The sequence below is a fragment of the Schistocerca gregaria genome, chromosome 8 (genome assembly GCF_023897955.1).
Source record: "Schistocerca gregaria isolate iqSchGreg1 chromosome 8, iqSchGreg1.2, whole genome shotgun sequence".
Lineage (NCBI taxonomy): Eukaryota > Metazoa > Arthropoda > Insecta > Orthoptera > Acrididae > Schistocerca > Schistocerca gregaria.
Window position 1 is genome coordinate 399,648,328 of NC_064927.1, and position 28,000 is coordinate 399,676,327.

The 28,000-nt window shown below is 38.9% G+C and overlaps 2 protein-coding genes across 4 annotated transcripts in view; one reads left to right on the plus strand and one right to left on the minus strand.

The window, feature by feature from the left end:
- The window catches only part of LOC126285314 (required for meiotic nuclear division protein 1 homolog), a 100,962-nt gene extending 81,367 nt beyond the window's left edge, over positions 1 to 19,595 (minus strand). Inside the window, exons 1-2 of the mRNA XM_049984614.1 lie at positions 19,577 to 19,595; positions 11,419 to 11,517 (exon numbers count right to left, since the gene is read on the minus strand). Coding sequence (XP_049840571.1) covers positions 11,419 to 11,517; positions 19,577 to 19,580 — 103 coding nt within the window. The 5' untranslated portion in view covers positions 19,581 to 19,595. The remainder of the gene's footprint in view (positions 1 to 11,418; positions 11,518 to 19,576) is intronic.
- Positions 19,596 to 19,811: 216 nt separating this feature from the next.
- Positions 19,812 to 28,000, plus strand: part of LOC126285313 (DNA polymerase interacting tetratricopeptide repeat-containing, protein of 47 kDa-like) — a 71,098-nt gene continuing 62,909 nt past the window's right edge. For 2 of the 3 annotated variants that reach the window (XM_049984612.1, XM_049984613.1), the window contains exon 1: positions 19,819 to 20,256. In XM_049984612.1, the coding sequence (XP_049840569.1) occupies positions 20,098 to 20,256 (159 nt within the window). In that variant the 5' untranslated portion in view covers positions 19,819 to 20,097. Of the gene's footprint in view, positions 20,257 to 28,000 lie in introns of all 3 variants that reach the window. The other variant, XM_049984611.1, reaches the window with a different exon arrangement.

Genomic DNA, 28,000 nt, shown 5'->3' on the forward strand with positions numbered 1-28,000 from the left:
GAACTGAATAAGATTTTGTATACAATGTTTTGGGCTAAAATATATAAAAATAAATTTATTTATTAGTACTCTGTATGTACAGTTAAAATTACTCTTCTTTTAGAAATATTTGAAATTATGAAACATCTGGCATACTTAAAATTCATATTATTAACTGCACAATCAAATGCTGATTATTAAATTCATTTTTGGATTCGTTTACAAGATAATGTTATATCTTGGCAATGATTCTTCTTTTGTTAAGAAAGTTTGTAAACTCTTTTGTTTTGTGAACTCTTTGGAATATTGTGAGTACCACAGAATTTAAGGGAGTAGTGGGAATACCTCTGATGGAAGCAGACATAATTGTGTCAACAACAATGTGAATTTGTGTTCTGAAGTGGAAACTGTAAAGTTGGTATGATATTGAAAAATGTGACAAAAAATAAAATTAAGGTTAAAACAGGCAAATCTTCAAACATTGTTCAGATCAAGAGGAACCTACAAAATCCAAATTTCAGCCTCAAGAATGTACCCCTAGATGAGAGAACTGCAGCAAACAACAAGAGAAAATGAAGATAAGTAAAAAGTTTCTCTCTTTTATACCCTACAGTTCTCGAAGCTTTTGAAGAGACAGAAAAAGTTAATGTTGATATGTAGGAGGGTAAGAGTACAAGCTCCTGTGTCCATCTGTATTTTCAACAGTTTACGAAACACACGTAAATCATAAGGAATTTGTTTGGGGAGATGGGCATAGTAGAGATAGACTTTATGTCCATTGGTACTACTGTGTGTCACATTTGAAGAGGAGTTACGTACATCTGCAATGCTGCCTTTCTTTTCACACTTGTTGCAAAGGGCCCAACGCTTAAGAACGCGTAGCATGCTTGTGCTGGAGGAAGCAGTACAGGCAAGATGGAAGGGTGCACGTGGTCAGTGTTGTGACACAGCCTGTTGCTGCTGTGAGTAGCCGACACGTCCTACAAGACGTTGAGTCAAAGGTTGCTACAAAGGCTTTCCCGTCATCCTGAACACTTGCAACATTCCTGACAGGGGTTGACTGAGCAACTCCCGATGCCTCCCAGCATGCAGCAATCTGATTGCCTGCGTCTCGTGACACTTGAAAGAACTGTGCCATATTGAGCACATCTGTAAGTGTCGGACTCTTGCAATGAAGTGCTTTTTTGTGGACTTCCCTATCTGGGACCAAATAAATAACAGCATCACGGACCATGGGATCAGTGTAGGATTTGAGATGGGTACTAGTGGCAAATTTATAAGGACGGCTCAACTTATGTAATTCTGCAGCACAGGCTTTATAATATCAATGGTAAAATTCTACAAGCATTGCAATGGCATGTGTTCTGTCACAATAACAGGTTGAAAGAACCTTGCACATTTCATCAAAAGCTGGCTAGATCATGCAAAAGGCACAAGCTGCCACAACAACTGATGCAAAGTCAGGAAAGAAAGAAAGTCCTACACAGGTTTGTAGCGCCCACATGAAAAACCTGAAAATTTTGGCGTAACTGTGTCTCACTGGAGTCCCCAATATAGCAATCTTCAGCTGATTCATCACATGCTGGAAAGGGCGACATTTGCACTGATGGAAGAGTAACCTGCCACAAACACGCAGATGCCACATGACAAAGCGGTGGTGAGAGCCTGCTGTTGTTATGCAAAAGCTTCTGCTGGGCAATTATACATTGGAGTATGTATTCCAGCAAGATGCTTGGTGGTTGATTTAGAACTGACACTAACAGGCAGAGAAAATGTTACTCTCACTCATTGCCAAGTTTTTTATGGCAAGAACAAACATGATTTTTGGAACATATTGCTTTATAGAGTCAACGTAAGATACAATGAAGTACAGATTGTGTATAGCACTGAACACAATGAATGGGCTGAGTACTTGTTCGCAATTACTTAAATAATACTGTTCCTTTTATGGCTCACCAGAGCATGCCATGAGTCCGACTGAGGCGGCCTCCATAATCGGACCAGTGAACTGTATGGACACGCAATCTCTGTAATCACATGCATCATGAGTAAAGGAACATCAATACGATATTATTAAATTAATAATGAAACGTGGAATGCCTATAATCAAAAACAAAGCACCAAAGGTTTGTCGAGGTACAAAAAAGTACAATGAGGAAGCATAATGAGGAAAGCAAAGGGACTCTCAATAGCTCACTAGTTGAGCAACAAGAATATAAGAATTAAAGTTTTATGTATCAGCATTATAACAATTGTCAGATATAAGACACTACTTAGAATTGGGTAGATAGGAATAAATTGTGCACTTTATGATGGAAACAACCCAGTTTTCACCTGAGATGAATCAGTGAAATCAGAGATTCTCGTTCCACTAAACAAGAATCTACTATCCTATTCATAGATCCAGAATCTCCAATGGTAGGCAGGGGGTACAAAAAAAAATATTGTTAGCACAGTGCAAAGCTACTATAGCAGACACATGCATAGAAATCACAAGTTCAAAATACGGGTGAGAGAAAACTGCCAGTTAAAGCCAATATCGGTATTTTAATTCAGAATAACTGGTTGTTGTTGTGGTCTTCAGTCCTGAGACTGGTTTGATGCATCTCTCCATGCAACTTTATCCTGTGCAAGCCTTCATCATCCCCAAGTAACTACTGCAACCCACATCTTTCTGAATCTCCTTATTGTATTCATCCTTAGGTCTCCCTATATGATTTTTACCCTCCACGCTTCCCTCCACTACTAAATTAGTGATCCCTTGATGCCTCAGAATGTGTCCTACCAACCAATCACATCTTCTAGTCAAGTTGTGCCACAATTTCCTCTTTTCCCCAGTCCTTTTCAGTACCTCCTCATTAGCTACGAGATCTATCCATCTAATCTTCAGCATTATTCTAAGCACCACATTCCAAAAGATTCTATTCTCTTCTTATCTAAACCATTCAGTGTCCATATTTCACTTCCATACATGGCTACACTCCATACAAATACTTTCAGAAAAGACTTCCTGACACTTAAATCTACACTCAATGTTAACAAATTTCTCTTCTTCAGAAACACTTTCCTTTCCATAACCAGTCTTCATTTTATATCCTCTCTACTTCAACCACCATCAGTTATTTTGCTCACCAAATAGCAAATATCATCTTCTACTTTAAATGTCTCGTTTTCTAGTCTAATTCCTTCACCATCACCTGATTTAATTCGACTACATTCCATACTTTTGTTTATGTTCATCTTATATACTCCTTTCAAGACATTGCCCATTCTGTTCAACTGTTCTTCCCAGTCCTTTGCTATTTCTGACGGAATTACAGTGTCATCTGCAAAACTCAATCTTTTATTTCTTCACTGTGGATTTTAATTCCTACTCGAAATTTTTCTTTTGTTTCCTTTACTGCTTCGTCAATATACAGACTGAATAACATCGGATATAGGCTGCAACCCTGTCTTACTCCCTTCCCAACCACTGCTTCCCTTTCACAACCCTGGACTCATGTAACTGCCATCTGGTTTCTGTACAAATTGTAAATAGTCTTTCACTACCTGCATTTGACCCCTGTCACCTTCAGAATCTGAAAGAGAGTATTCCAGTTGTTAAAAGCTTTCTCTAAGTACACAAATGCTATAAACGTAGGTTTGTCTTTCCTTAATCTATCTTCTAAGATAAGTCATAGGGTCATTATTGCCTCGGGTGTTTCCAACATTTCTATGAAATCCAAATTTATCTTCCCTGAGGTCGACTTCTACCAGTTTTTCCATTCTTCTGTAAATTATTTGCATTAGTATTTTGAAGCTGTGATTTATTAAACTGATAGTTCGGTGCTTTTCACACCTGTCAACACCTGGCCACATCAGTCAATCATTCTGACTGTGGCCCCTGCAACAACAGAAAAGGTTGTTGCCCCTCTTCAGGAGTCACACACTTTTCTGGCCTCTCAGCAGATACCCCTACGTTGTGTTCACCTACAGTATGGCTATCTGTATCGCTGAGGCATGCAAGCCTCCCCACCAACAGCAAGAGCCATGGTTCATGGTTCAATTGGTGGTGGTGGTGGGAGGGGGGGGGGGGGGGGGGGGATGGGTTTACTGGTATTTGTCAGGTCTTAAGTTATAACAGGTTTCTTTTGTTCTTTACTAATGACCAGATTAACACTAGAAGAACAGTACCGGATGACATGATAGGTGAGCATTGTCTAACATTTAATAAATTGTGTGTACATTTCAATTAGGAGCCTTATTTTTCATCTTTTAATGTACCTTGATGTTTTATAATTTCTGTGAAAGACAAACATCTATTACAAAAACTGAACAAATAATAAACATTTTTACCTTAAAGGACAGCAGCCAGTCGTTCTGACTAGTAAGATATTTTTTACATTTCATGTCTGTAAAGGTGCAACAATGGATTTTTCCAATCTGTTAAGCTCTTCGCTTGCTCTCTTTACATTTCACTTGATTTAGTGGAAGATTGGACATACTTTAGTTGCTGTTCTCTGTCAATATGCTGTTGTGTTTTGCAGAAGTTTAGAGTTCCTCCTCATCATCATGGCATACCAGTGTCTGGATCTAGAATAAATGAATTACGTGAACACTATACCAGGAAAAGATTCTGAAGGAGAAGATACTTTTGAACATGATGAGTTGGATGATAAAGATTATAAAGATGACATGGAATATCAGCTGCACGAAACAGAACAATGTGGATTACCGTAGTCAGAAGATGAATATTCAGAACCCATACAACAACAAGCGAATAACCCAGTGCTTACATGTTCGATTCCAGTGGCACTACACATTCCTACTCGTAGCCGAGGAAAAAACATAAAAAAATCACATCCATCCCAGCATCCAAAAGTTGGAAGTGCAGTGACTGCAGTTGACATAACAGTGTCGACTCTAACTACACCAGGTCATGAACCTGGAAGATCAGGACATCACAACACGTACAAACTTCTGGGCCACTGTGTAATGCAGTTACTTGAGTGCATGGCAAATGTTGATATGCAATAATATTCTTCAGAACATAAAAAACTTCACAAAAATTAGAGTCCACGATGACACATGGGTACTTGATATTGTCCAATTAGAAGCTGCCATAGCTATAATGTATGCACATTAATTGTATGGAGGAAAGAATTTCCCCCTGAAACTTCTGTGATCTCATGTGTGGGGGCATTTTTTTCTCACACTATGGGAAGAAATAAGTTCATAGAAGTCATGAGATTTTCAAGATTAGATGACAAGCACATTTGTGCCGATGAATTTGCAGCAGTTACTCCAATCTGGGATTCATTAGTAGCTAACTGAATCCAGAACTATAAACCAGGTGCATTTATAATTGCAGATGAGCAGCTCTATCCAGGCAAAGCTTGGTGCTGGAATATACAATACATGAGTAATAAACCAGAAAAATTTGGTTTGAAGTTTTGGCCCACAGCAGATGCCAGTAGCGAATATATTGTCAATGGATTTCCTTACTTGGATAAACAAAATGAAAGACCCACTAACATACCTGTTGCAGAGCATGTTATTACATGTTTCATGCAACCTTACAGTTTGAAAAGAAGAAATGTAATATGTGACAATTTCTTTACAGCTTTGAAGAGCAGCTGAAGTGGGAGAACACGGCCGTGATGGGTACACCAAAGAAAACCCAAAGAGAAGTTCCTCCATTAGCGAAGTCTACTGCCACATCTCTGTAAGAAACTATTTCATACAAATCTGGTCACACAAGAATTACTTCCTATCAGGGAACACCAAGAAAAATGTTCTTCTATTGAGTATAAAGTATCTAGTCAGTTGCAGTGGACAAACAAACACAGAAGAAACACCCTGAAACTGTGAGCTTCTATAATTCCATCAAATTTGGAGCTGATATTGTGGACCATATGTCTCATCTGTACACTGTCAATTTGGCTGCTGCACATGGCCTGTGCACGTGTTTTTCAGTGTCTTAGACCTTGCTGGAATAAATGCCTGGATCCTTTACAGAGAGAGAATGGGGGCAAAAGTTATTTCTTTTCAAATTAGCAGAACAACTCTCCTCTGTATGCATACAATCAGGGAAAGGACCTGTTCGTAAATTCATTGCGACCACTGAAATATGTAAGATACTATTACAGAAGACTTGCCAGGTAAGACAATGCAAAAGTTCGATTAAAAATCTGTGTGTGCACTGCAAGAAATTCACATGTGGTCCATGTGCAGGAAATGTTCAGTATGTGTGTGCAAAGTGTTTTGACAAAGATGGTGGCTTTCAATGAAAAGATGTCACAGAGAGGAGAAAATGATATTTTCTTGTTATTGCTACAGCAATTGTGTCTATTTTTCTTACTAAATCTATGTTTATGAACTGTTTGGGACTTTGACTGAGTACAAGTCAAACAGATAAAAATGTTACTCTATAATTATATGTTTATTTGCATCTCAAGAAACAACTTTACCACCCAGCTGCTGAGCAGGCTGCCCAACACAATGTTTTGCATTTCAATGACTGTTTCACAGCCCGTGCCATCTAGGTCCTTGCTACCAACACCATCTTTTCTAAATTGTGCACTTTATCCTAATATCCCGTAACCCAGAGTCCTCTATCTTTGTTAGTCACTTTCCTTCACCCACCTATCCCTTTCCCTGTTCCCACTGCAGCACTACACAGCCTTCTATTAAACCAACACAGCCGCCCCCTTCCGCCACCCCCCACCCCCACCCCACCCTGTCCTCCATCCAACTTCCTGAATGCACTTCGCTAGCCTGCTATCTCCCCATCTCATCCCTGTATGCTCCCATAAGCAGCACTTTACCGTCCCCCATACCTATTTTTCTATTCCTCGTCCTCTGTGCCTCAGCCTCCTCTTTACCCACACCACCCAGACTGTTTCTCCCATCATGCACTGCTCCTCGCAGTTTGGCCTCGGCAGCCAAAGACAGTGGTCATGTGAGTATGAGTTGTGTTTGTGTGAATGTGTGTGTGTACGTTGTCTAGTTCAGCAGGCTAACTTTCAAATCATAGACCACAGCAATCACTCATCCTTTTCTTTCAGGTTTTATCAAGCGAATCTAGTTTTTGGCTAGTGCCTAGCCATTATCAAAGCTAAAAATTACAATAAGAACATAGTCAGGTGATAGTAGAAAAAGTTACAACTTGAGGCATAATGTATATGACTTAAACATTATATTACATACCACTATTTCATGGTCTCTATGCACGTCCTTGCATGTCAGTCCCCGGATCTTCAGGCTTATGTCACAGTTCGTTTGAGACTACTGTATAACAAAGGTAGGTTTTGTGGAGAAAACATCGTTACCAAGGTGACAGAAGCCCGAACAATGTGGGACTGACATGCTAGGACATGCATTGATACCATGTAATGGTGGAATGTAATATAATGTATAAGCCATTAAGATTAAGCCACGAGTTGTAACTTTTTATACTATCGCCAGACTATGTACTTCTTGCATCTTTTAGCATTGACAATGTCTAGGCACTGCCAAAACCTAGATTTTCCTATTAATGCCTGAAACAAAAGGATGACTGACTGCTGTGCTTTATCATTTGAAAGTCACATCAAAGTTGTTTAGTGCACCCACATTACTAATGGAAGTTAACTTGATAAAAACTAACAGCTTAGTAGTATTTTTGTTGTGCATCTGTGACTCACCACCTCCACAATATGGTGAGTTGCAGTCTATCCTTTTCATAATATCAACATTATCAGATGCCTCAATAAAATGAATACAATTTACTTTAAACGGGTTTCCCTAATGTACTCTCTCTGGTTTTTGATAACTCGCTAATCTGTTGTCAACCAGTCATTTTGATATCTCATTTGTTCTACACCTAATAAATTCTCAACCTTTAGTTTACAATTCTCGCATAAACCTTGTATGTGGTGTTCAGTAAGCTAATTCCTCTAGTGTTCTTGTAATTATCCAGTCTTCTTTTTGAAACTGTGCTTGTGACAATGCTTTTGTAATAGCTCTATTTCTACATTAAATATTAAATAAATGTAGTAGTCTCTTATGTAGCAGAGTGCTTCCATAGTTTAGCAGTTCAACATTTATGTTGGATGTCATTTATCTGAATAGTTTCTTCTTCTGCAAGATATTGTTTGCCTCCTGTGAGTATAACATTCTATTATGCTTTTATACAGCTATCACAAGATTCCTGATGAACTAGTTTTAGTGCTCGATTGGCTGCATTTCTCTCATTTGTTAATCTGATGATTCTCTTTATGAATATTATTTGAATAAAGAAGGTAGTGTTGGTGGCAACTTTTATGTTGTAAGAGTGAGAGACAAAAGAAAGTGGGGACAATACAAAAGATTCAATCAAAACAGAAATACTACTGAGAGTGAATTTATAGTGCACTCTGATAGAGTGGCCAAATTAACAGTGTAACCCGTGTGTGTGTGTGTGTGTGTGTGTGTGTGTGTGTGTGTGTGTGTGTGTCTGAATGCAGCACAGCACTTCACAAAACAGTGCTATTAATGGGAGTAGGAAATGGCCAACAAAAATCCTGAGTCTGATTGGCTGAAAGATCCAAATGTCAAATAAACTTGTTGAGTTCTTTGGAGCCAGTGAAATTGAGGAATCCGGCAATAGTACTAGAACAATTTGTCTGTCTTGCAGCACAACACCAAGAGCGCACAGATTCTCGCCATAGTCACAAGTTGGACTCATTGTGATGCCACAGATGCTCTGAGGACAGACAACGGCAACATTTCAGTAGGAACATGTGTCTTTAAGAATGTTTAAAATTTTAGTGGATAAGGTTTTGTGATTTGGAAGATTAGCAATCTGAGATTGTTAGACCTTAAAGCAGGCTCAGTGCTTTATGACAGAAGATTAGCATTTAACATCCTATTGCTGATCAGGTTAACAGAAACTAAGCCACAAATTTGGATAGTGAGGAAGTGGATTGGCCATGCCCCTTTCAAATAACTCATCTTGACATTTCATGTTAATTGATTAACAGAAACCTTGAAAAAACTAAATTAAGTTGGCCAGATAGTGATACGAGGTCCACTTTTCAAGAATGCAAGTGCCTTCTGCTGAATACTGCTCCCTGCCACAATGCTATAAAAATGGCCACTATGATAGCTTTTGTAGGTCACACTGATAGTAAGCTGCAGGATAGTTTATTATCACATACTGTTCATACTCAAGTTACAAAATAGTTATCTGTATGAAAAAACCAGACAAGTGCAAGAAGTACTCGCCCTCTGAGGGTTCCACACAAACTTAATTATGTATATTAATAATTCAGCTATAGGTTTTGGTGAAAGAGTTTGCAAGTATCAAAATATGTGACATGAGTGACACAATCTTTTGGTTGTGTTGACTTATACGCTTAAAGGGACTTTAGACCTTTATATTTGACATACATTTCAACTTGATATCTCTACCCACTCCTGAGAAAATGGTGTATTAAGAAATGGACAAACAGGTGGTCAACAAAGTGAACCGATAAGGGTTCTGTTTTTACCTTTTGAGGTACAGAACCCTAAAAAAGGTAGGCTAGGATTTAATGTCGAATTGTCATTGGACATAACATGAGCTCTTGATCATACAATGTAAATTAGTAGGAACATTCTGGTAGAATGTAAATAAATTAGGAGTAAAAGAGATCATTCACCAAAATAGCTGAAGCACTGGGTCAATGACAGGCACACACAAATTAGAAAGAAAATTTACTAGCTTTTGGAATAAACCCTTTTTCAAGCTAGATTACTAACTCTCTCTCTCTCTCTCTCTCTCTGCTGCAGAAGACAGGAGTCTGGGTGGCTGGAACAATTAAGAATTATGAGTCATCACTAGAAAAACTTGATAAGAGTCCATAACAGAGGGAACGTCATTAATCACATCGTTTGTGTAGTGATGTTGTCAAAACTTACTGTGGAATATGAACAGTAACAAGCTATATGTCAACAGCTGGTGTACATAGGTTTACCAAATGAGGGATCAGCCTATGGCCCATTTGTTTTGTAACAGGAGCCGAAATAGTTGCACCAAACCCTTATATGAAAAAACCACAGAAGGTGCTATGCATTTCACAAAATTCCAAGTTTGCAAAAAATTATGGCATTACAAGAAAAATAATTTTGTGCGTACGATACACTGCCGACTGCTTTAACTGTTCAGTAACTGTTGCAGAACTTTTCCTCGCAACCATAGCCAACTTTTTTGTATCAATATCAGATTTGTAGGCTTCACCAAATCACAACCAAACTATCATCTTCCAACCTAAACTAGATCTCAGGTAATGTCGGGATCAGGACCTAACTATAACTTTAATGCCAAAAAAAGAAGAAAAAATATGGAAAAAGTGGCAGTGGAAATTTATGCTTACCTTCAACAACCCAACGTAGCCACTAATAATCTGCAGTGAATATATGGTCACAATTTTGATCCCCCCCCCCACACACACACACACTTCTTGCAGCCAGTGCTGCTCCTGTTCTAGACTTCAGAAATAACAACAATAAAAATATCATAAAGATGACATCTTAAGTCACAGACAGGTACAATTAAAAGACTTTTGGCCACAGCCCCCATCAAACTAAAGTTTTAATTGCTCGGGAATAAAAATATATATATCTTGGGTATTCAAGCATTAATTAGGAGTTAAATAAGCTGATACTAAAAAAAGAGATAGATTGCTACTCACCATATAGCGGAGATGTTGAGTTGCAGTAAGGCACAACAAAAGGAGTACTAAACAAATGAGTTTTCGGCCACAAGGCTTTCTTTTGAAATAAGACAACATACACACCTTGGCAGCCAGGGACAGAGGTCATGTAGTGTGAGCTGAATTAGCGTGAATGGCATATGTTGCCTATTACAGAAGAATGCCTTCTGGCCGAAATCTTACATGATTAGTAGTCTTTTTGTTGTGCCTGTCTGCGACTCAACAGCTCCACTATACAGTGAGAAGCAATCCATCCTTTTAATAATATTGTCATTGTTCCACCCTAGATTAAGCATTCCTTAGTTAAATAAGTCAGTAAAAATGAATAAGTAACACAGACTTAGATGTTCCTCCAAAAGAGAGAGAGAGAGAGAGAGAGAGAGAGAGAGAGAGAGAGAGAGAGAGAGAGGGAGAAATGCATTGATATGAAACAAATGGGTTTAATTTGGAAAGTCACCCATGTTCCAGGTCAATGAAGAGAAAGCCGAATAGGAAAATCATTAATTGCACTGCTTTCCTTCTTTAGCTTGGGAGTTACTCACCTTTTCTGCAATTTCCCCCCATCTCTGTCACAAGCAGCAGCTTCTCCTTTCCAAAGCTAGCATTTACATGACTTTCTGTCAGTGATTAATGTTCGTTATCACAGAGTAATCAGACTTTTTCATCTGTATTTCATTGCTTGTACAATGTGAGTTACACATGTAATTAAAGAAAACTACTTTTCTTATTAATTCTAATACATTACCTGCCTGATTAGTATCTGTACCATCCCCTAATGGTCGCACTTCATAGAGATCTTGCTGGATTAATCCCTCCCTGAGCTTCTCCAACTCATACTCCTCAGCTGTAGCATATGCAACAACATTCCAAAACTGAAAAATATTGTATTTCTAGTTAAGTATCATTATAGTACTTTACTATCAAACAATTTATTAGTGCGTGTGTTACTTTCATTCCACAAAATGAATACCTGGGAGCTGAAAATGTGAACTGTGAATAAATATCTGTTTATAACTAAACACTCCTGTGCAGACATGTTGATGTGATGTGTTATAGTTCACGTGTTACGCAAAACAGATTGTAATGTAAGAGAAAGAAAGAAGGAACAGTAGAGCCTTACATCAAAAAAATTGAGTGATAATTAATCACAGCCACAGGTAGCAGGTATGTTTAATAACTATTTCTTAAATGTAGCAGAAAATCCAAGCACACACTGTTCAAGAGAAAGCAGTATACTGAAAAAGCAACTCATGCAAAAATTCAATCACATCTACATCTACATTTATACTCCACAAGCCACCCAACGGTGTGTGGCGGAGGGCACTTTACGTTCCACTGTCATTACCTCCCTTTCCTGTTCCAGTCGCGTATGGTTCGCGGGAAGAACGACTGTCTGAAAGCCTCCGTGATCTCCTCAGGAGGTATAAGTAGGGGGAAGCAATATATTCGATACCTCATCCAGAAACGCACCCTCTCAAAACCTGGCGAGCAAGCTACACCGCGATGCAGAGCGCCTCTTCTGCAGAGTCTGCCACTTGCGTTTGTTAAACATCTCCGTAACGCTATCACGGTTACCAAACAACCCTGTGACGAAACACGCCGCTCTTCTTTTGATCCTCTCTATCTCCTCCGTCAACCCGATCTGGTACGGATCCCACACTGATGAGCAATACTCAAGTATAGGTCGAACGAGTGTTTTGTAAGTCACCTCATTTGTTGATGGACTACATTTTCTAAGGACTCTCCCAATGAATCTCAACCTGGTACCCGCCTTACCAACAATTAATTTTATATGATCATTTCACTTCAAATCGTTCCACAAGCATACTCTCAGATATTTTACAGAAGTAACTGCTACCAGTGTTTGTTCCCCTATCATATAATCATACAATAAAGGATCCTTCTTTCTATGTATTTGCAATACATTACATTTGTCTATGTTAAGGGTCAGTTGCCACTCCCTGCACCAAGTGCCAATCCGCTGCAGATCTTCCTGCATTTCGCTACAATTTTCTAATGCTGCAACTTCTCTGTATACTACAGCATCATCAGCGAAAAGCCGCATGGAACTTCCGACACTATCTACTAGGTCATTTATATATATTGTGAAAAGCAATGGTCCCATAACACTCCCCTGTGACACGCCAGAGGTTACTTTAACGTCTGTCGACATCTCTCCATTGATAACAACATGCTGTGTTCTGTTTGCTAAAAACTCTTCAATCCAGCCACACAGCTGGTCTGATATTTCGTAGGCTCTTACTTTGTTTATCAGGCGACTGTGCGGAACTGTATCGAACGCCTTCCGGAAGTCAAGAAAAGTAACATCTACCAGAGAGCCTGTATCTAATATTTTCTGGGTCTCATGAACAAATAAAGCGAGTTGGGTCTCAGACGATCGCTGTTTCCGGAATCCATGTTGACTCCTACAGAGTAGATTCTGGGTTTCCAAAAATGACATAATACTCGAGCAAAAAACATGTTCTAAAATTCTACAACAGATTGACGTCAGAGATATAGGTCTATAGTTTTGCGCATCTGCTCGACGACCCTTCTTGAAGACTGGGACTACCTGTGCTCTTTTCCAATCATTTGGAACCTTCCGTTCTTCTAGAGACTTGCAGTACACGGCTGTTGGAAGACACACGAGTGTCTGAGCACCTTCTCCTACTGAAAATAAGAAAATTACACATTCTCTCAAGCTAAGGGCACTGCCACAGTAATGCCACCAGTTCCCGCCAGATCACTGAAGTGAAGCACTATCAGGCTTGGCTAGCACTTGGATGGGTCACTCTGTTCAGGTCTGCTGAGTGCTGTTGGCAAGTGGGGTGCACTCAGCTCTTGTCAGGCAAATTAGGGAGCTACTTGATCAAGAAATAGTGGCATCACATACAAAAACTGACAACGGCTGAGAGAGCGGCGTGTTGACCACATGCCTTTCCATATCCACATTGGTGGCGCCTTAAGCGCTGAGGATGACACGGCAGCTGGTCAGTAAAACTGCGTTTTCAAGGCCTGTTCAGAATTCTATCAAAAATAAAAACTTATCTGGATCTGGTGGTGTTTCTAACTGAGTACTAAAGATTTGTCCCCACATAATAAGTGCTGTCTTTTCTGATGTATGTAATGCCACAAACTCAAGGCATTTTCCCAGAGATAATGAAATATGTCCTTGTTAAAATATCTCTATAAGAAAGATGACAGGAGAGATAACTACTGCTCCATAACACAACTGACATAATTAAATACAAAATTTCTGAGGCGATTTATTCTAGAATAGAGTGCCAATCTGAGCAACAATAACATCCTCAGTAAATCACAATTTGCCCACTCGGTTACCATTTCAGTCTACCACACTGCTTTCCAGGCGAGAAGCGTGCCGGTCCCCAGCACGAATCTGCCCAGCGGATTAGTGTCAAGGTCCGGTGTGCCGGCCAGTCTGTGGACAGTTTTTAAGGCGTTTTTCCATCTGCCTCAGCATGTGGGCTGATTCCCCTTATTCTGCTTCAGTTACACTATGTCAGTGATTGCTGCGCAAACACTTTCTCCATGTACGCATACACCATAATTACTCTACCACGCAAACTTTGTGGTTAAACTCGTCTGGTGTGAGACGTTCCCTGGCGGGGGGGTTCCAGTGGGTGTCGAACCGCACAATAACCCTGGGTTGGTGTGGGGCAAGTGGACCGCTGCACACTGTTAAAAGGTTGTGAACTACTGAGGACTCCAGCGGGGACGCGGCCTCTCTGTCGTTTCTAGGGCCCCGATTCCATACAATACAAATAACAGTTTGGATGTCAGAAGAATTGCCAGACTGAGAATGTCATTTACACATTTATTAACCAAATTTTACAAGAAATAAGTAACAAAATAGCATTGGTTGGAATTGTCTGTGACCTATCTAAGGCACTTATCTGTGGGAATTACAATATTCTCCCAGAATAATTGAGGTTTTATGAAACTAATGGTCACTTTTATGGATCATTCTACTACAACAACCCACTTTCCAAAAACTATACAGATAAAAGCCAACTATTGGTACAGTTCTATTCTCTTTCTGCTTGTGCACATATCATGTTGCATACCATATATTATTTGGCCTACGTTACAGGATGTAGCGATATCCAGTCAGTTGACATGTTTAATTGTCTGAGTGTTCAAATTGTGATATAGGTTATGTTTTTAAAAGTTTTTCATGCATAGTGGTTTTTCTATATTGATATGACAGTATGTGTTATGTGACTCAATCACATATTGAAATGGCAAGTTTGCTTTTGGGAGCATATCTCACTCTGCTATCATGATGACTATTACCAGGGCATTAATTACATTGACAGGTAGTCTCAACAAACAGTGATGGTTTCATCTGATAATGTCACAATGACATGTGGAACTTAATGAAACATGGAACATGGTTTGAAAAATCAAGATAGGCGATTTACGGCATACCGTAGTAATCTTGTGGTCACTCGTCTGTGCACTTCTACACTCGTCACAGGCATTAACGAAAATTTTCTTTTTCATTGGTGGATATTGTTCAACTCATTTTAGAAGTTGAGGTGTTTTGTAAATACGGAAGTGTCCAATTCTGCCCATCTGCTTTTATCCATGACGTCACAAATATGGCGGAAATGACCATAAACCATGATTCCAATATGGTGCATATAAAGTTGGTACGTACACATTATCAGGACAAAAATACACCGAAAAACTAACACACACACTCTTTCCACAAAAAGCCTAGTGACACTAACGGGACAAGTGCAGGAAATGGGGTGTTTTTGGGTGGGGCAAAACTAAATATAAACAAATATGATGTAACTTACAAAACGAAAGCGTTGGCATGTTGACAGACACACAAACACACACACAAAATTCAAGCTTTCGCAACCAACGGTTGCTTCATCGGGAAAGAGGGAAGGAGAGGGAAAGATGAAAGGATGTGGGTTTTAAGGGAGAGGGTAAGGAGTCATTCCAAACCTGGGAGTGGAAAGACTTACCTTAGGGGGGAAAAAAGGACAGGTATACACTTGCACATACACACATATCCATCTGCACATATACCCCCTAAAGAAAGTCTTTCCGCTCCCGGGATTGGAATGACTCCTTACCATCTCCCTTAAAAACCACATCCTTTCGTCTTTCCCTCTCCTTCCCTCATTCCTGATAAAGCAACTGTTGGTTGCAAAAGCTTGACTTTTGTGTGTGTGTTTGTGTTTGTTTTTGTTTGCGTGTCTATCAACATGCCAATGTTTTCGTTTGGTAGATTACATCATCTTTGTTTTTAGATATATTTTTCCCACATGGAATGTTTCCCTCTATTATATAAATATAAACAAATTTAGACTCCCATCCCCATACAAAACGACGAAAAAACCAGACATCACAAAACTCCCCAAATACCACTAAACACAATATCATCTTGAACCGGACACTTCCCCTGACCTATATAGCTCAACAGCAGCTCCCGATCCCATAAATTAGGATCAAACACTTCCCTTGGCCTATATAGTTCAAAAACATCTCCCGATACCAATATCAACATACACAGCCACACATTGGGATCGATCACTTCCCTTGACCTGCGCACTGTTAATTTTATCTGTCATATCCATTCCTGAACAAAAACAACAACCGATAAATTTCACTAAAATTACCACACAATGTACAGCGAACAACACTAAATTAACCTTCACACAAAATCGTTAACTCACTGAAACGAACTCCACTACAAACACAGCCGACACACTAACAATTCTGGGTAATGAGCAAAAGCAAACTGAGCCCATTACACCACACAAATGAAAACCCTGAACATACCACCAGAGAACACAACAAACCACAACACGACGACATCTACAAACACGCCACACTCACAAACCAAACTCTGCACCATCATGATGTCACACATGACAACACCCTTATGTCACGTGTCAAAGCCTACGCGTGGGATCGGACGCTTCTGTCGACCTGTTGTTTTTTGTTGCAGGACTTCATGAAGCTCTCACCTGTGACACCCCGATCTTCACAATGACAACAGAAATACGCTTAATTAAATCTTATATGTAGAACTGACTATGTTCATTGCTTTTGGTTCACTGTTATCAGCACCTTTGCAACACACAGCAACTATTCTCTGAGCCTTTCATAAAACACAATCACTATTAACATATGGCCTACTTTTAAGTATGGCAACTAAAGCATAAGATGCTATACTTACACCGGAAAAACCACATTCCCTGCAATTTAGTGCGTAGCAAGAACAGTAGATGATGATGATGATTGGTTTATGGGGTGCTCAACTGCGTGGTTATCAGCACCCAGAGAAATACCCAACGTTTGCTCAGTCCAATCTCGCCACTTTCATGAATGATGATGAAATGATGAGGACAACACAAACACCCAGTCATCTCGAGGCAGGTGAAAATCCCTGACCCCGCCGGTAATTGAACCCAGGACTACATGCTATGGAAGCAAGAACACGACCTTGAGCTGCGGACAAGAAAAGTAGAGCCAACAATGGGGCATAAAGAGGCATCTGATCCTACCCATCGGCTTTGACCCATGTCGTAAAGGTGTTGTCTTGTGTGATGTCTGATGGCGCATAGTTTAATTTATAAGTGTGTTGTGTTTGTAGATTTCGTCTTGTTGAGGTTGGTGGTGTCCTCTGGTGGCGTATTGGTTTCATTTGGGTGTCGATGTTTGAAGTGTGCATTTATCAGTTGTGACTGTTATGGAAGGACAGAAATTAGTTTCAGTGAGATAAGAATTAAGTTTCCATTGTGTTTATGTTATTGCGGTGCCGTTTGATGTTATTGATTTTGCTGTTTGTTGCACTGTAAGTAGTTAATTCAATTCCTGGCTTCTTTTGTTAGGTGTAGATATGACTTCTAATTTTAATAGTGTGTGTCTGCAAGCTGAAATGGGGGACAACCTGTTGTGTCATTAAGTTTCTGCAACTTTTTGGGCTTGTGACAGAGATAGTGAAATGCAGTGTATGAGCATAATATGAGAGTTGGGGGTTAGTGTGTAGCGCCAGACCTTTTTTATGGTAAGTAGTCTTTTTTGTTGGGTCTACTGTTCGTGTGTTATGATGTTTGGTGGGTTTTTGTGAGTTGTTGGGTCAGTGTTATGTATTGTATGTGTTGGTGGTTGATTTATGTATCTTGGGGAATTTCAATTTTTTTCGGTATCAGTTGTATTTGAGCAGCATAAGTCATGGGAAATGTTCGACTCCAATGTGTCATAGCTGTGTGTTTTGGTGTCAGGAGTCGCTGAAGACCTATGTATGTCGAGGGAAGTGTCTGATTCCAATGTGTCGTCGTGGCTGTTATAGTATCGTGTGATGCTGTTGACCTATTTGTTGTTTTAGGTGTTGGTTTTGTGGTATTGATAGTTCCGGTGTGATTATAATTTTTGAAGTAGTTGGTGAAGGGGAGTGACCGATTCCTATCGATATTGTAAGTGTAACGGAACTTGGGAATTTGTGGTGTTTTTAAGTCATCGTTTTGTGTGGTTTGGGATCGTGGTGTGTGTGTGTGTGTGAAATCCTGAGGCCCAAAGGGCTTTTTTCTATAATTTCATTTAGAATATAATCTTTTTGGCGCCACATATGTCTAAACTACATATTAAAACAGGATTTTTGTTTTACAATTTTACTTTTTTCTGAATGGCTGGTGCAGTATACTAAACTTCGGGTCTCAAGCATTGCTTTTGTGCGAAGTCCAGTATACTAGACCGTGGGCCTCAGGAGGTTATATTTACTTTGTCCCCACCCAAAAAACCCCAATTACTCGCACTGGTCACGTTAGTTTGATTACATTTTTGGAGCGAGATGTGTGTGTTGGTTTTATGTGTATTTCGTGTTCGTTGTCGTTTATGTAATGACGTCATAGGCGCCATATTGGAAATGTAGAGAATTGTCGTTTTCGACAATTGATGACGTAGTGGGTCAAAGATGACGGGTGGAATCTGACGCTTCTGTATATCCGTCATTTCAATTGTTGAGTGCGCATAGCATTTATTGTACAAAATCATCTTGACCGAAGTATTCAAAATAGACTGGTACGTTTCGGCACAACTCAAGGTAATTTCCAAGACGGCTAGGTATCGAAGTTCCACCCTTAACGCCAAGCGATATTGTCGCCGTTCCGTCTAGTATAGTTGTATTATCTCATTTTTACCTACGTCTGAACATACACTACTATTCTGTCAGAAGACGGGGGCTTTAATCTTTTTCACTGCTGTGCAATTAAAGTTGTCCTATAACAAGATATCACTAAATCGTTCACTACCATAAGCCAATCACAATGCCTACATGGGGGCAAAGCAGACGACACAGTAACAACAATGCAAACAGGAATCGTAAGAACTATCCACATTTATACTTTACCCCTGGCTTGCTGACACCTTTTTCCTCGACAGCTGTTCGCTTCTTACGCGGGACCAATTTCTTCGTTTGCAGCGCTGAGAAACTTTCGTGAATGCCTTGGGGATCGTGCATGGATTTCGTGGATTCAGATCGCGTAACTATGTCTTTAATGTTTTCCGGTGGCGGACACAACAGACGTAAGTTGCGGGAAAAAATTGCATAATTTTGAACACGTGTCTGTCCAATGACTGAATGGACAGTTGTATTTTTCTTCGCTTCCGAAAAAAATCTGTTACATCTCAAAACATTACTGTATGGACAAAAAGCTATTCTCCCCCTTAAAACCAAATGCTGCAGCATTACTTCCATACTTCTCCTGATATTTACGTTTTTCAGTAGTTTCTAAGCGAAACAAAAAGGGACACCACATGAGCGTCTTCGTAGCAATATACCACACTTCACCTGTAAGACAAGCATAAGCAATGAAACTTTGCGGCTACAAAAACAAACACACACATTCTTATGTTCTTACACATGTTCACCAACTGATGATATGCAAGGACAGGTATGCCAACTGAAGTTTTGCAGTTTAAAACAACTATGCATCTGAAGTTGATCCTCCATTGCTACATACTATATGAGTGGAAAAATCCAGAGTCTAAAATCATTTCGTTGAAAATTTGGTACGGTGCCATTCGAGTTCTTTTTAGTATAGTAAGACAGGAACGCACCTTTAGCTTGGTCGAGTGAAATATCTTTCGCAATGTGGATTTTATTCTTGTTGGTTTTCTTTGTGCTCCATCGGCGAAATGTTTTTGTTTTGAAGATGTGTGTTGTGATGTCTAGTGTTACTCATTGACATCAGCAGTGTTGTATGAATTATGAATTTCATCTTGTTAATGCATTTAGATATATTTATAAACCACATATCACGGTACCACGTGCTGATTAGAGTTAGATGTCTAGTGCGCACGTAACAAAGACTACGCAATTCTCCATCAGTACAACGATACGCAATTCTCATCAGCACAACGACCTCAACGTTTCACAAGAATGGAAAACCATTCAGCAAAACCGAAGAAAACGAGTCAAATGACTGACGAGGAGAGGTTACAATTAGCAGAAAAGCTGGATAAAGAACTGGACGAATATATTGCAGGATTAGAGAGACGTCCCTATACCGAAGGATGGCCGGAAGACCGTTGGCGAGAGGTACAGTATACTTAAATTTACGCCCTACTTGAAACTCCTCAATGCACCTTGTGTTACTGATTAATACAGTAGGCATGTGTACTGTGCTGCTCTTATAGCTGTTTTATAGCACTGATCAGTCTGATTGTGTATATTGCACAAACTAGACTGTAAGTTATCGAAGACCATTGAAAATATCAGTATCCAATCCGTTCAGCCACGCACTTCTGTGTAATATCTACAACAGATCAAAACTGACTTCGATGCTCTTCTTATTCATATACTATCATTAGGGAATTAACTTCACAAGCAAGCGTTACATGTTCCGTTTGGGTAATTTCATGTGAAATCACCCAGTGGCCGTTGCCCATATTTCACAGATTTTTCTGAAAATTTGGTGTAAGAATGTACATAATGAGTTAGGCTTAAAATATTTTTTCTGAAATTTTTTGACGAAAATTGTAATTACGAGGCTATTTTGAAATATAAAACCTCTGGACTTATCCCAGGTACCAAACTGTGCATAACATATAGTAAGAACATTTTATCTCCTGTGGGGGATAACTTTCCAGGGATGGATGAATGTGAAGTTGAAGATCAAGAATATACCCAATATCCATCTACAGCTCTTCAAAAATGAAAGTTGTGAATTACTTAAAATTTCACCATTTAAGGTCACCAAGAGAGCACAAGACAGGCATCCAGAATACATTCGATCCAAGTCTCGTCGCTTAGCTTTCAAATTACAGCAAACAGCATCAGAAGCAATACATGTTCCAGGGAAAAATGTATCTGAAGAAACTGGCAGTGCTGAATGTACAGACTGTAATATTTTAGTGCAAAAACTTAAAGAGAAATTCAGCGGAAGTTCTGTTAAAGAAAAACTACAAATACTTACCTTAGCACCAGCTTCATGGAGTAAAGAAACAATCCAAATGTTTTTTAACACAATACATGGTAAAGAAATCGAGGGTATTGCTAAAAGAAGATGGTATTTTGTCAAAAGAGAGTTACAAAGTGGGAAACAGAATAGGCGAGGATGTGGAAAAACGTGTCCAGAATTTTTACTGTGAAGATGATATGAGTTGCATTTCTGCTAATAAAAAGGCTGTCTGTCTGTTCCTTCAGAAAATGGCATAAGAGTGTATAAGACAAAAAGACTAATTTTACATAATCTGAAAGATGTATACTTAGCTTTCAGAGAAAAATAACTTGAAGATAAAATTGGTTTTACAAAATTTTGTGAACTTAGGCCAAAAGAATACATATCTGTATACATATCTGTATGCACTTACACCCAAAATGTAAAACTATAAATGCATGCTGCGCATGTGAAAGAACTGTACACTGAACTTCTACAGAAACTTGTGTGCAATCTGGAAAATGAGGAGTGCAAGGTGCATCGGTGTTCTCAGTGTCCTGACAAATATGAACGGCACAATTTTTTTAATGGAGTTGGAGTCCTTACAACGTTGTGAAAGTATTGTGTTCAAACAATGGATGCAAACTGATTGACCTACACTGGAGACATTAATGAAGACGACTGATGAATTTGTTGAGTATCTCATACAAAAACTTCAAAACTTTACACAACATCATTGTGTACTAACATCTCAGAGTCACAACTTCAAATGAAGCAAAGAAACCCTCCCCGATACTATGTGTATCATCATAGTGGATTTTGCAGAGAACTATACCAGTTTGCTTCAGGATGCTGCACAAAGATTTAACTGGCAGAACATTCAAGTCACCCTTCATCCTTCTGTGGTGTACTTTAAAACAGGTGATTGCATTAAGTCAGTGTCATTGTGTTGTGTAAGTGACTGTCTGCAGCATGATACAACCACATTCTATGTTTTCCAGAAAACTGCTATCACTTATGTACTGTAACAATTACCACACATCCAGCATGTTATGTACTTCAGTGATGGCAGTTCTGCAAAATATAAAAACTTTACAAACATTTTAAATTTGTGCTATCTCAAGCAAAGTCATGGACTAATTGCAGAATGGAATTTTTTTGTTCCAAGTCATGGCAAAAATGCACATGATGGAGTTGGTGGTAGGCCTACTATTAAATGTTTAGCAACAAGAGCAAGTTTACAGCGTCCAGAGGACGGTCACATTTTAAGTCCAAAAGATCTGTTTGCATTTGCCAAAACTCATGTCCAGGAATAGAAACCTTTTATGTCACAACAGAGGAGGTAACAAAGTTCAGAAAAGTGTTACAAAAACAATATGAGGCTGGTTCTACCATTCCTGGGACAAGAGTGAATCATTTTTTGAAACCACTGAATGAAAACAAGTTGCTAATAAAGCGTGTTTCATCATCTACTAAATTCATTTAAGTTCCTCTTGGAATTCAAAACACTGCCTCTAACATAATTAAAGAAGAAACATTTGACACAGCTATCTACAATAACCAGTGGTGGCTTGGAAAAATTCTAGAGATACGTGAAGAACACAGAGATGCAAAAGTCATGTTCATGAGTCCAAGTGGCCCTTCCTCAAGTTATTCATTGCCACTTCACACTGATGTTTGCTGGATACCTTCTGAAAACATATTAATGACTTTGGCTGCTCGTAGTTCAAGCACAAGTACTGGTCGTGTATATACTTTTGAATCAGACATAATATTGTCAAAAAAATTGTTCAAATTGCTCTGAGCACTTTGGGACTTAACATCTGTGGTCATCAGTCCCCTAGAACTTAGAACTACTTAAACCTAACTAACCTAAGGACATCACACACATCCTTGCCTGAGGCAGGATTCAAACCTGCGACCGTAGCGGTCACGCAGTTCCGGACTGAAGCACATAGAACCGCACGGCCAGCTATAGTATTGTCCATTGAAAACTTGTTTGAAAAATAAATGCTTTTTAGAATTTTATTAGAACTGATCATCATTTGTGACCACTAGGTAAGAGTCACAGAATGAGATGTGTATATTATTATTTATGTTCTTTCTGTTTTAAATTATTAAACATAACAAACACCCCTCTGATTCTTTGAATGTTGAAATGTAAGACAATAGGAATTCTTTAAGACAAAAATTTAAATGGTGAAACTTATGTTTTTGATGAAAAAAAGCAACCTTCAATTACAGACTTGTACATATTTATATGCACAGTTGCATCATTTTTATAGTTTAGTGATATAGATGGTCCTTTTATATTTCTAATGACACAAAATTGATTTACAAATAAGGAATTATAGTAGTTAAAAACTTTCATCCTACCTTTCGTGCTGATGCCAGATGGAGGAAATGCTAGACATTTCAAAATGCCCCCCTGACTAAAATTTTGATCTAAAAAATGTGAAAAAAATTTATTGTGACACTTTCTATCTATGTACTTTCTTACACCAAATTTTCACAAATATCTGTGACATGATGGCAACAAGATTTCTTTATTTTGGGTGATTTTAAATGAAATGAGCCATTTAGGACGTTCATTCATTTTTATTGATAGGTACTAGTCATTTGATCTGCTGAGATTGGTACTAGGATTTTTTTAGTTATTTATTTTAATTTCCCTATTATGATTGAGTATATTTGCCCCCCTACATATGGGATAAAGGTAACCTTGATTTGGGTTCTGAGAGGTATCTTATTTGAGACTGGAAAAAACCCTTCTTTTCAAAAAACCAGCCTTGTCATCTCTTTTAGCTGAATAGTGGTATCGTTTTGCAGAATGGTACTCCTTGCTTGACGCTATGCAGCTCTATGCTGTCTACATAAGTTGCTGTAAAATTTTTCTGACCAAGATTTTATGAAATGCCAGACCAGTGGCCCTTGGTGGCCTGAGGTGTGTCACTGCTGTAATTTTGAATGAGGTTGCTTTCGTCCCTAGTTATTTTCATTTTGAATTATGCAAGAAATTTCTGTTTTCTATCACAGACATTTGATCGCTCAAATAAATATTTAATTTGTATTAGTCATCGACAGATTCGGGAAGAAAAGTTATATTGGTTTTTAACTAAAAATAACTGGTGCCATAACAGCAGCAATAATAAAGTAGTCGTATTACATATTTGCATTGTATCATTGGTCATTGTTGCCAGAAATTTCAGAATTAATGTATTTTCTATTTACCACAGGTATCACGAAATTGAAAGTAAATGTCGCAGAACTCGAAAACAAACACATGTCCATTTAGTTAGAGACCTTTTTTAAAATGTTGTTTCAATCATCATTCTGAAGACTAGTTTGATACAATCACTAAATTGGCGATCCTTTGATGTCTCAGAATATGTCCTATGAACCAATTCCTTCTGTTAGTCAAGTTGTGCCACAGATTTCTTTTCTCCCCAAATCTGTTGAATACCACTTCATTAGTTGCATGATCTACCCATCTGATCTTCGGGATTCTTGTTTAGCACTACATTTCTGTTCTCTTCTAGTCTGAACTGTTTATTATCCATGTTTCATTTCAATACAAGGTTACATTCCTGGCAAATACCTTCAGAAAAGATTTCCTAATGCTAAGATTTATTTTCATTGTTAACATATATCTCTTCATCCGAAATGCTTTTCTCATTATTGCTAGTCTACATTTTATATCCTCCCTACTTCAGCAGACAAATAATTTAACTTACTGTCCAAATATTAGGACTGAACTATTACTTTTAGTGTCTCATTTCCTAATCTAATTCCCTCATCTTTGTGTCAATTAATTCAACTACATTCCATTACCCTTGCTTTGCTTTGGTTAATGTTCATCTTATATCCTCCTTTCAGGACACTATCCATTCCATTTAATTGCTCTTCCAAGTCCTTTGCTGTCTCTGACAGAATTACTATATATCATTGACAAATCTCAGAAGTTTTTATTTCTTCTCTTGGAACTTTAAGTCCTTCTCTCCCCCCCCCCCCCCCTCTCTTTCTCTCATAATTTATTTTATTTATAATTGTTATTATTATTATTCACCATCATTTAAGAATGATTATGCCTTTCAGCATTCATTCTGGAGCATAGTCCCCCTTATAAAATTCCTCCATTAACCCCTTATTCAGTGCTAACATTGGTGCCTCTTCTGATGTTAAGCCTGTTACTTCAAAATCATTCTTAACTGAATCCAGGTACCTTCTCCTTGGTCTGCCCCGACTCCTCCTACCCTCTATTGCTGAACCCACGAGTCTCTTGGGTAACCTTGCTTCTCCCATGCGTGTAACATGACTTCACCATCTAAGCCTGTTCGCCCTGCCTGCTAAATCTATAGAGTTCATTCCCAGTTTTTCTTTGATTTCCTCATTGTGGACACCCTTCTGCCATTGTTCCCATCTACTAGTACCTGCAATCATCCTAGCTACTTTCATATCCGTAACCTCAACCGTATTGATAAGGTAACCTGAATCCACCCAGCTTGAGCTCCCATACAACAAAGTTGGTCGAAAGATTGAATGGTGCACAGATAACTTAGTCTTGGTACTGACTTCCTTCTTGCAGAAGAGAGTAGATCGTAGCTGAGCACTCACTGCATTAGCTTTGCTACACCTAGCTTCCAGTTCTTTCACTATGTTGCCATCCTGTGAGAATACGCATCCTAAGTACTTTAAACCGTCCACCTGTTCTAACTTTGTTCCTCCTATTTGGCACTCAATCCGCTTATATCTCTTTCCCACTGACATTACTTTCGATTTAGAGATTCTAATCTTCAACCATAGTCCTTACATTTCTGATCTAGCTCTGAAATATTACTTTGCAAGCTTTCAATCGAATATGCCATCACAACTAAGTCATCCGCATATGCAAGACTGCTTATTTTGTGTTCACATATTTTAATCTCACCCAGCCAGTCTATTGTTTTCAACATATGATCCATAAGTAATATGAACAACAGTGGAGACAGGTTGCAGCCTTGTCTCACCCCTGAAACTACTCTAAACCATGAACTCAATTTACCGTCAACTCTAACCGCTGCCTGACTATCCCTGTACAGACCTTTAATTGCTTGCTAAAGTTTGCCTCCTATTCCATAATCTCGTAGAACAGACAATGACTTCCTCCTAGGAACTTGGTCATATGCCTTTTCTAGATCTATAAAGCATAGATACAATTCCCTGTTCCACTCATAGCACTTCTACATTATTTGCCGTAAGCTAAAGATCTGGTCCTGACAACCTCTATGAGGCCTAAACCCACACTGATTTTCATCTAATTGGTCCTCAACTAATACTCGCACTTTCCTTTCAACAATACCTGAGAAGATTTTACCCACAACACTGATTAAAGAGATACCTCTGTAGTTGTTACATTCTTTTCTGTTTCCATGTTTAAAGATTGGTGTGATTGCTGCTTTTGTCCAGTCTGATGGAACCTGACCTGACTCCCAGGCCATTTCAATTATCCTCTGTAGCCATTTAAGACCTGACATTCCGCTGTATTTGATGAGTTCCGACTTAATTTCATCCACCCCAGCTGCTTTATTGCACTGCAATCTATTGACCATTTTCTCCACTTCCTCAAATGCGATCCTATTTCCATCATCATTCCTATCCCATTGTACATCAAAATCTGAACAATTATGATTGTATTTTCACCTACATTGAGCAACTCTTCAAAATATTCCCTCCATCCGCCCAAGGCATCAACAGGATTCACCAGCAGTTTTCCTAACCTGTCCAAAACACTTGTCATTTCCTTCTTACCTCCCTTTCAAAGACTGCTAATTACACTTCAGAATGGTTTTCCAGCAGCTTGAGCCAAAGTCTCCAACCCGTTTCCAAAGTCTTCCCAAGGTTTCTTCTTGGATGCTGCAATTATCTGTTTGGCTTTGTTTCTTTCTTCAACATAACTTTCTCTGTCTACCTGAGTTCTAGTATGTAGCCATTTTTGATACACCTTTTTTTCCCTTTTACAGGCTGCCTTGACTTTGTCATTCCACCAAGCTGTTTGCTTCATCCTACCTTTACACACTACTGTTCCAAGACATTCTTTAGCCACTTCTAGTACTGTGTCCCTGTACCTTGTCCGTTCCTTTTCCAATGACTGTAATTGACTACATTCAACTAACTGGTACCTTTCTGAGATCACTGTTATGTACTTGTGCCTGATTTCGTTATCCTGAAGTTTCTCCACTCTTTCCTCCTGCATATGGACCTGACCTCCTGCACTTTCGGCCTCACAATCCCAATTTCACTGCAGATTAAATAATGGTCAGTGTCATCAAAGAATCCCCTGAATACATGTGTGTCCCTCACAGTTTTCCTGAATTCCTGATCTGTTATTATATAGTCAATGACAGATCTGGTTCCCCTGCTTTCCCAAGTATACCGGTGAATGTTCTTATGTTTAAAAAAAGGAGTTTGTGATTACTAAGCCCACACTGGCACAGAAATCCAAGAGTTGTTTCCCGTTCCTGTTGGCCTCCATATCCTCTCCAAATTTATCCATAACCTTTTATTATTATTATTATTATTATTATTGTTGTTGTCATTATTATTTCACTGCTTACTTAATGTACAGATTGAATAACAACAGAGATAGGTGACAGCCCTACCTCATTCCCTTCTCAGCCACTGAGACTTTCTTTCATGCTCTGATACCTTCAAAATTTCAGAAAGGGTATTCTTGTCAACACTCAAAAACTTTCTATAAACATAGGGTTTCCTTTCTTAAAACCTATCTTCAGAAATAAGTCATAGGGTCAGTATTGCCTCGCGTGTTCCTACATTTCTCTTAAATCCAAATTGATCTTCCTTGAGGTTGGCTCCCACCAGTTTTCCATTCTTCTGTGAACTGTTAGTTCGGTAATATTCTTCTTG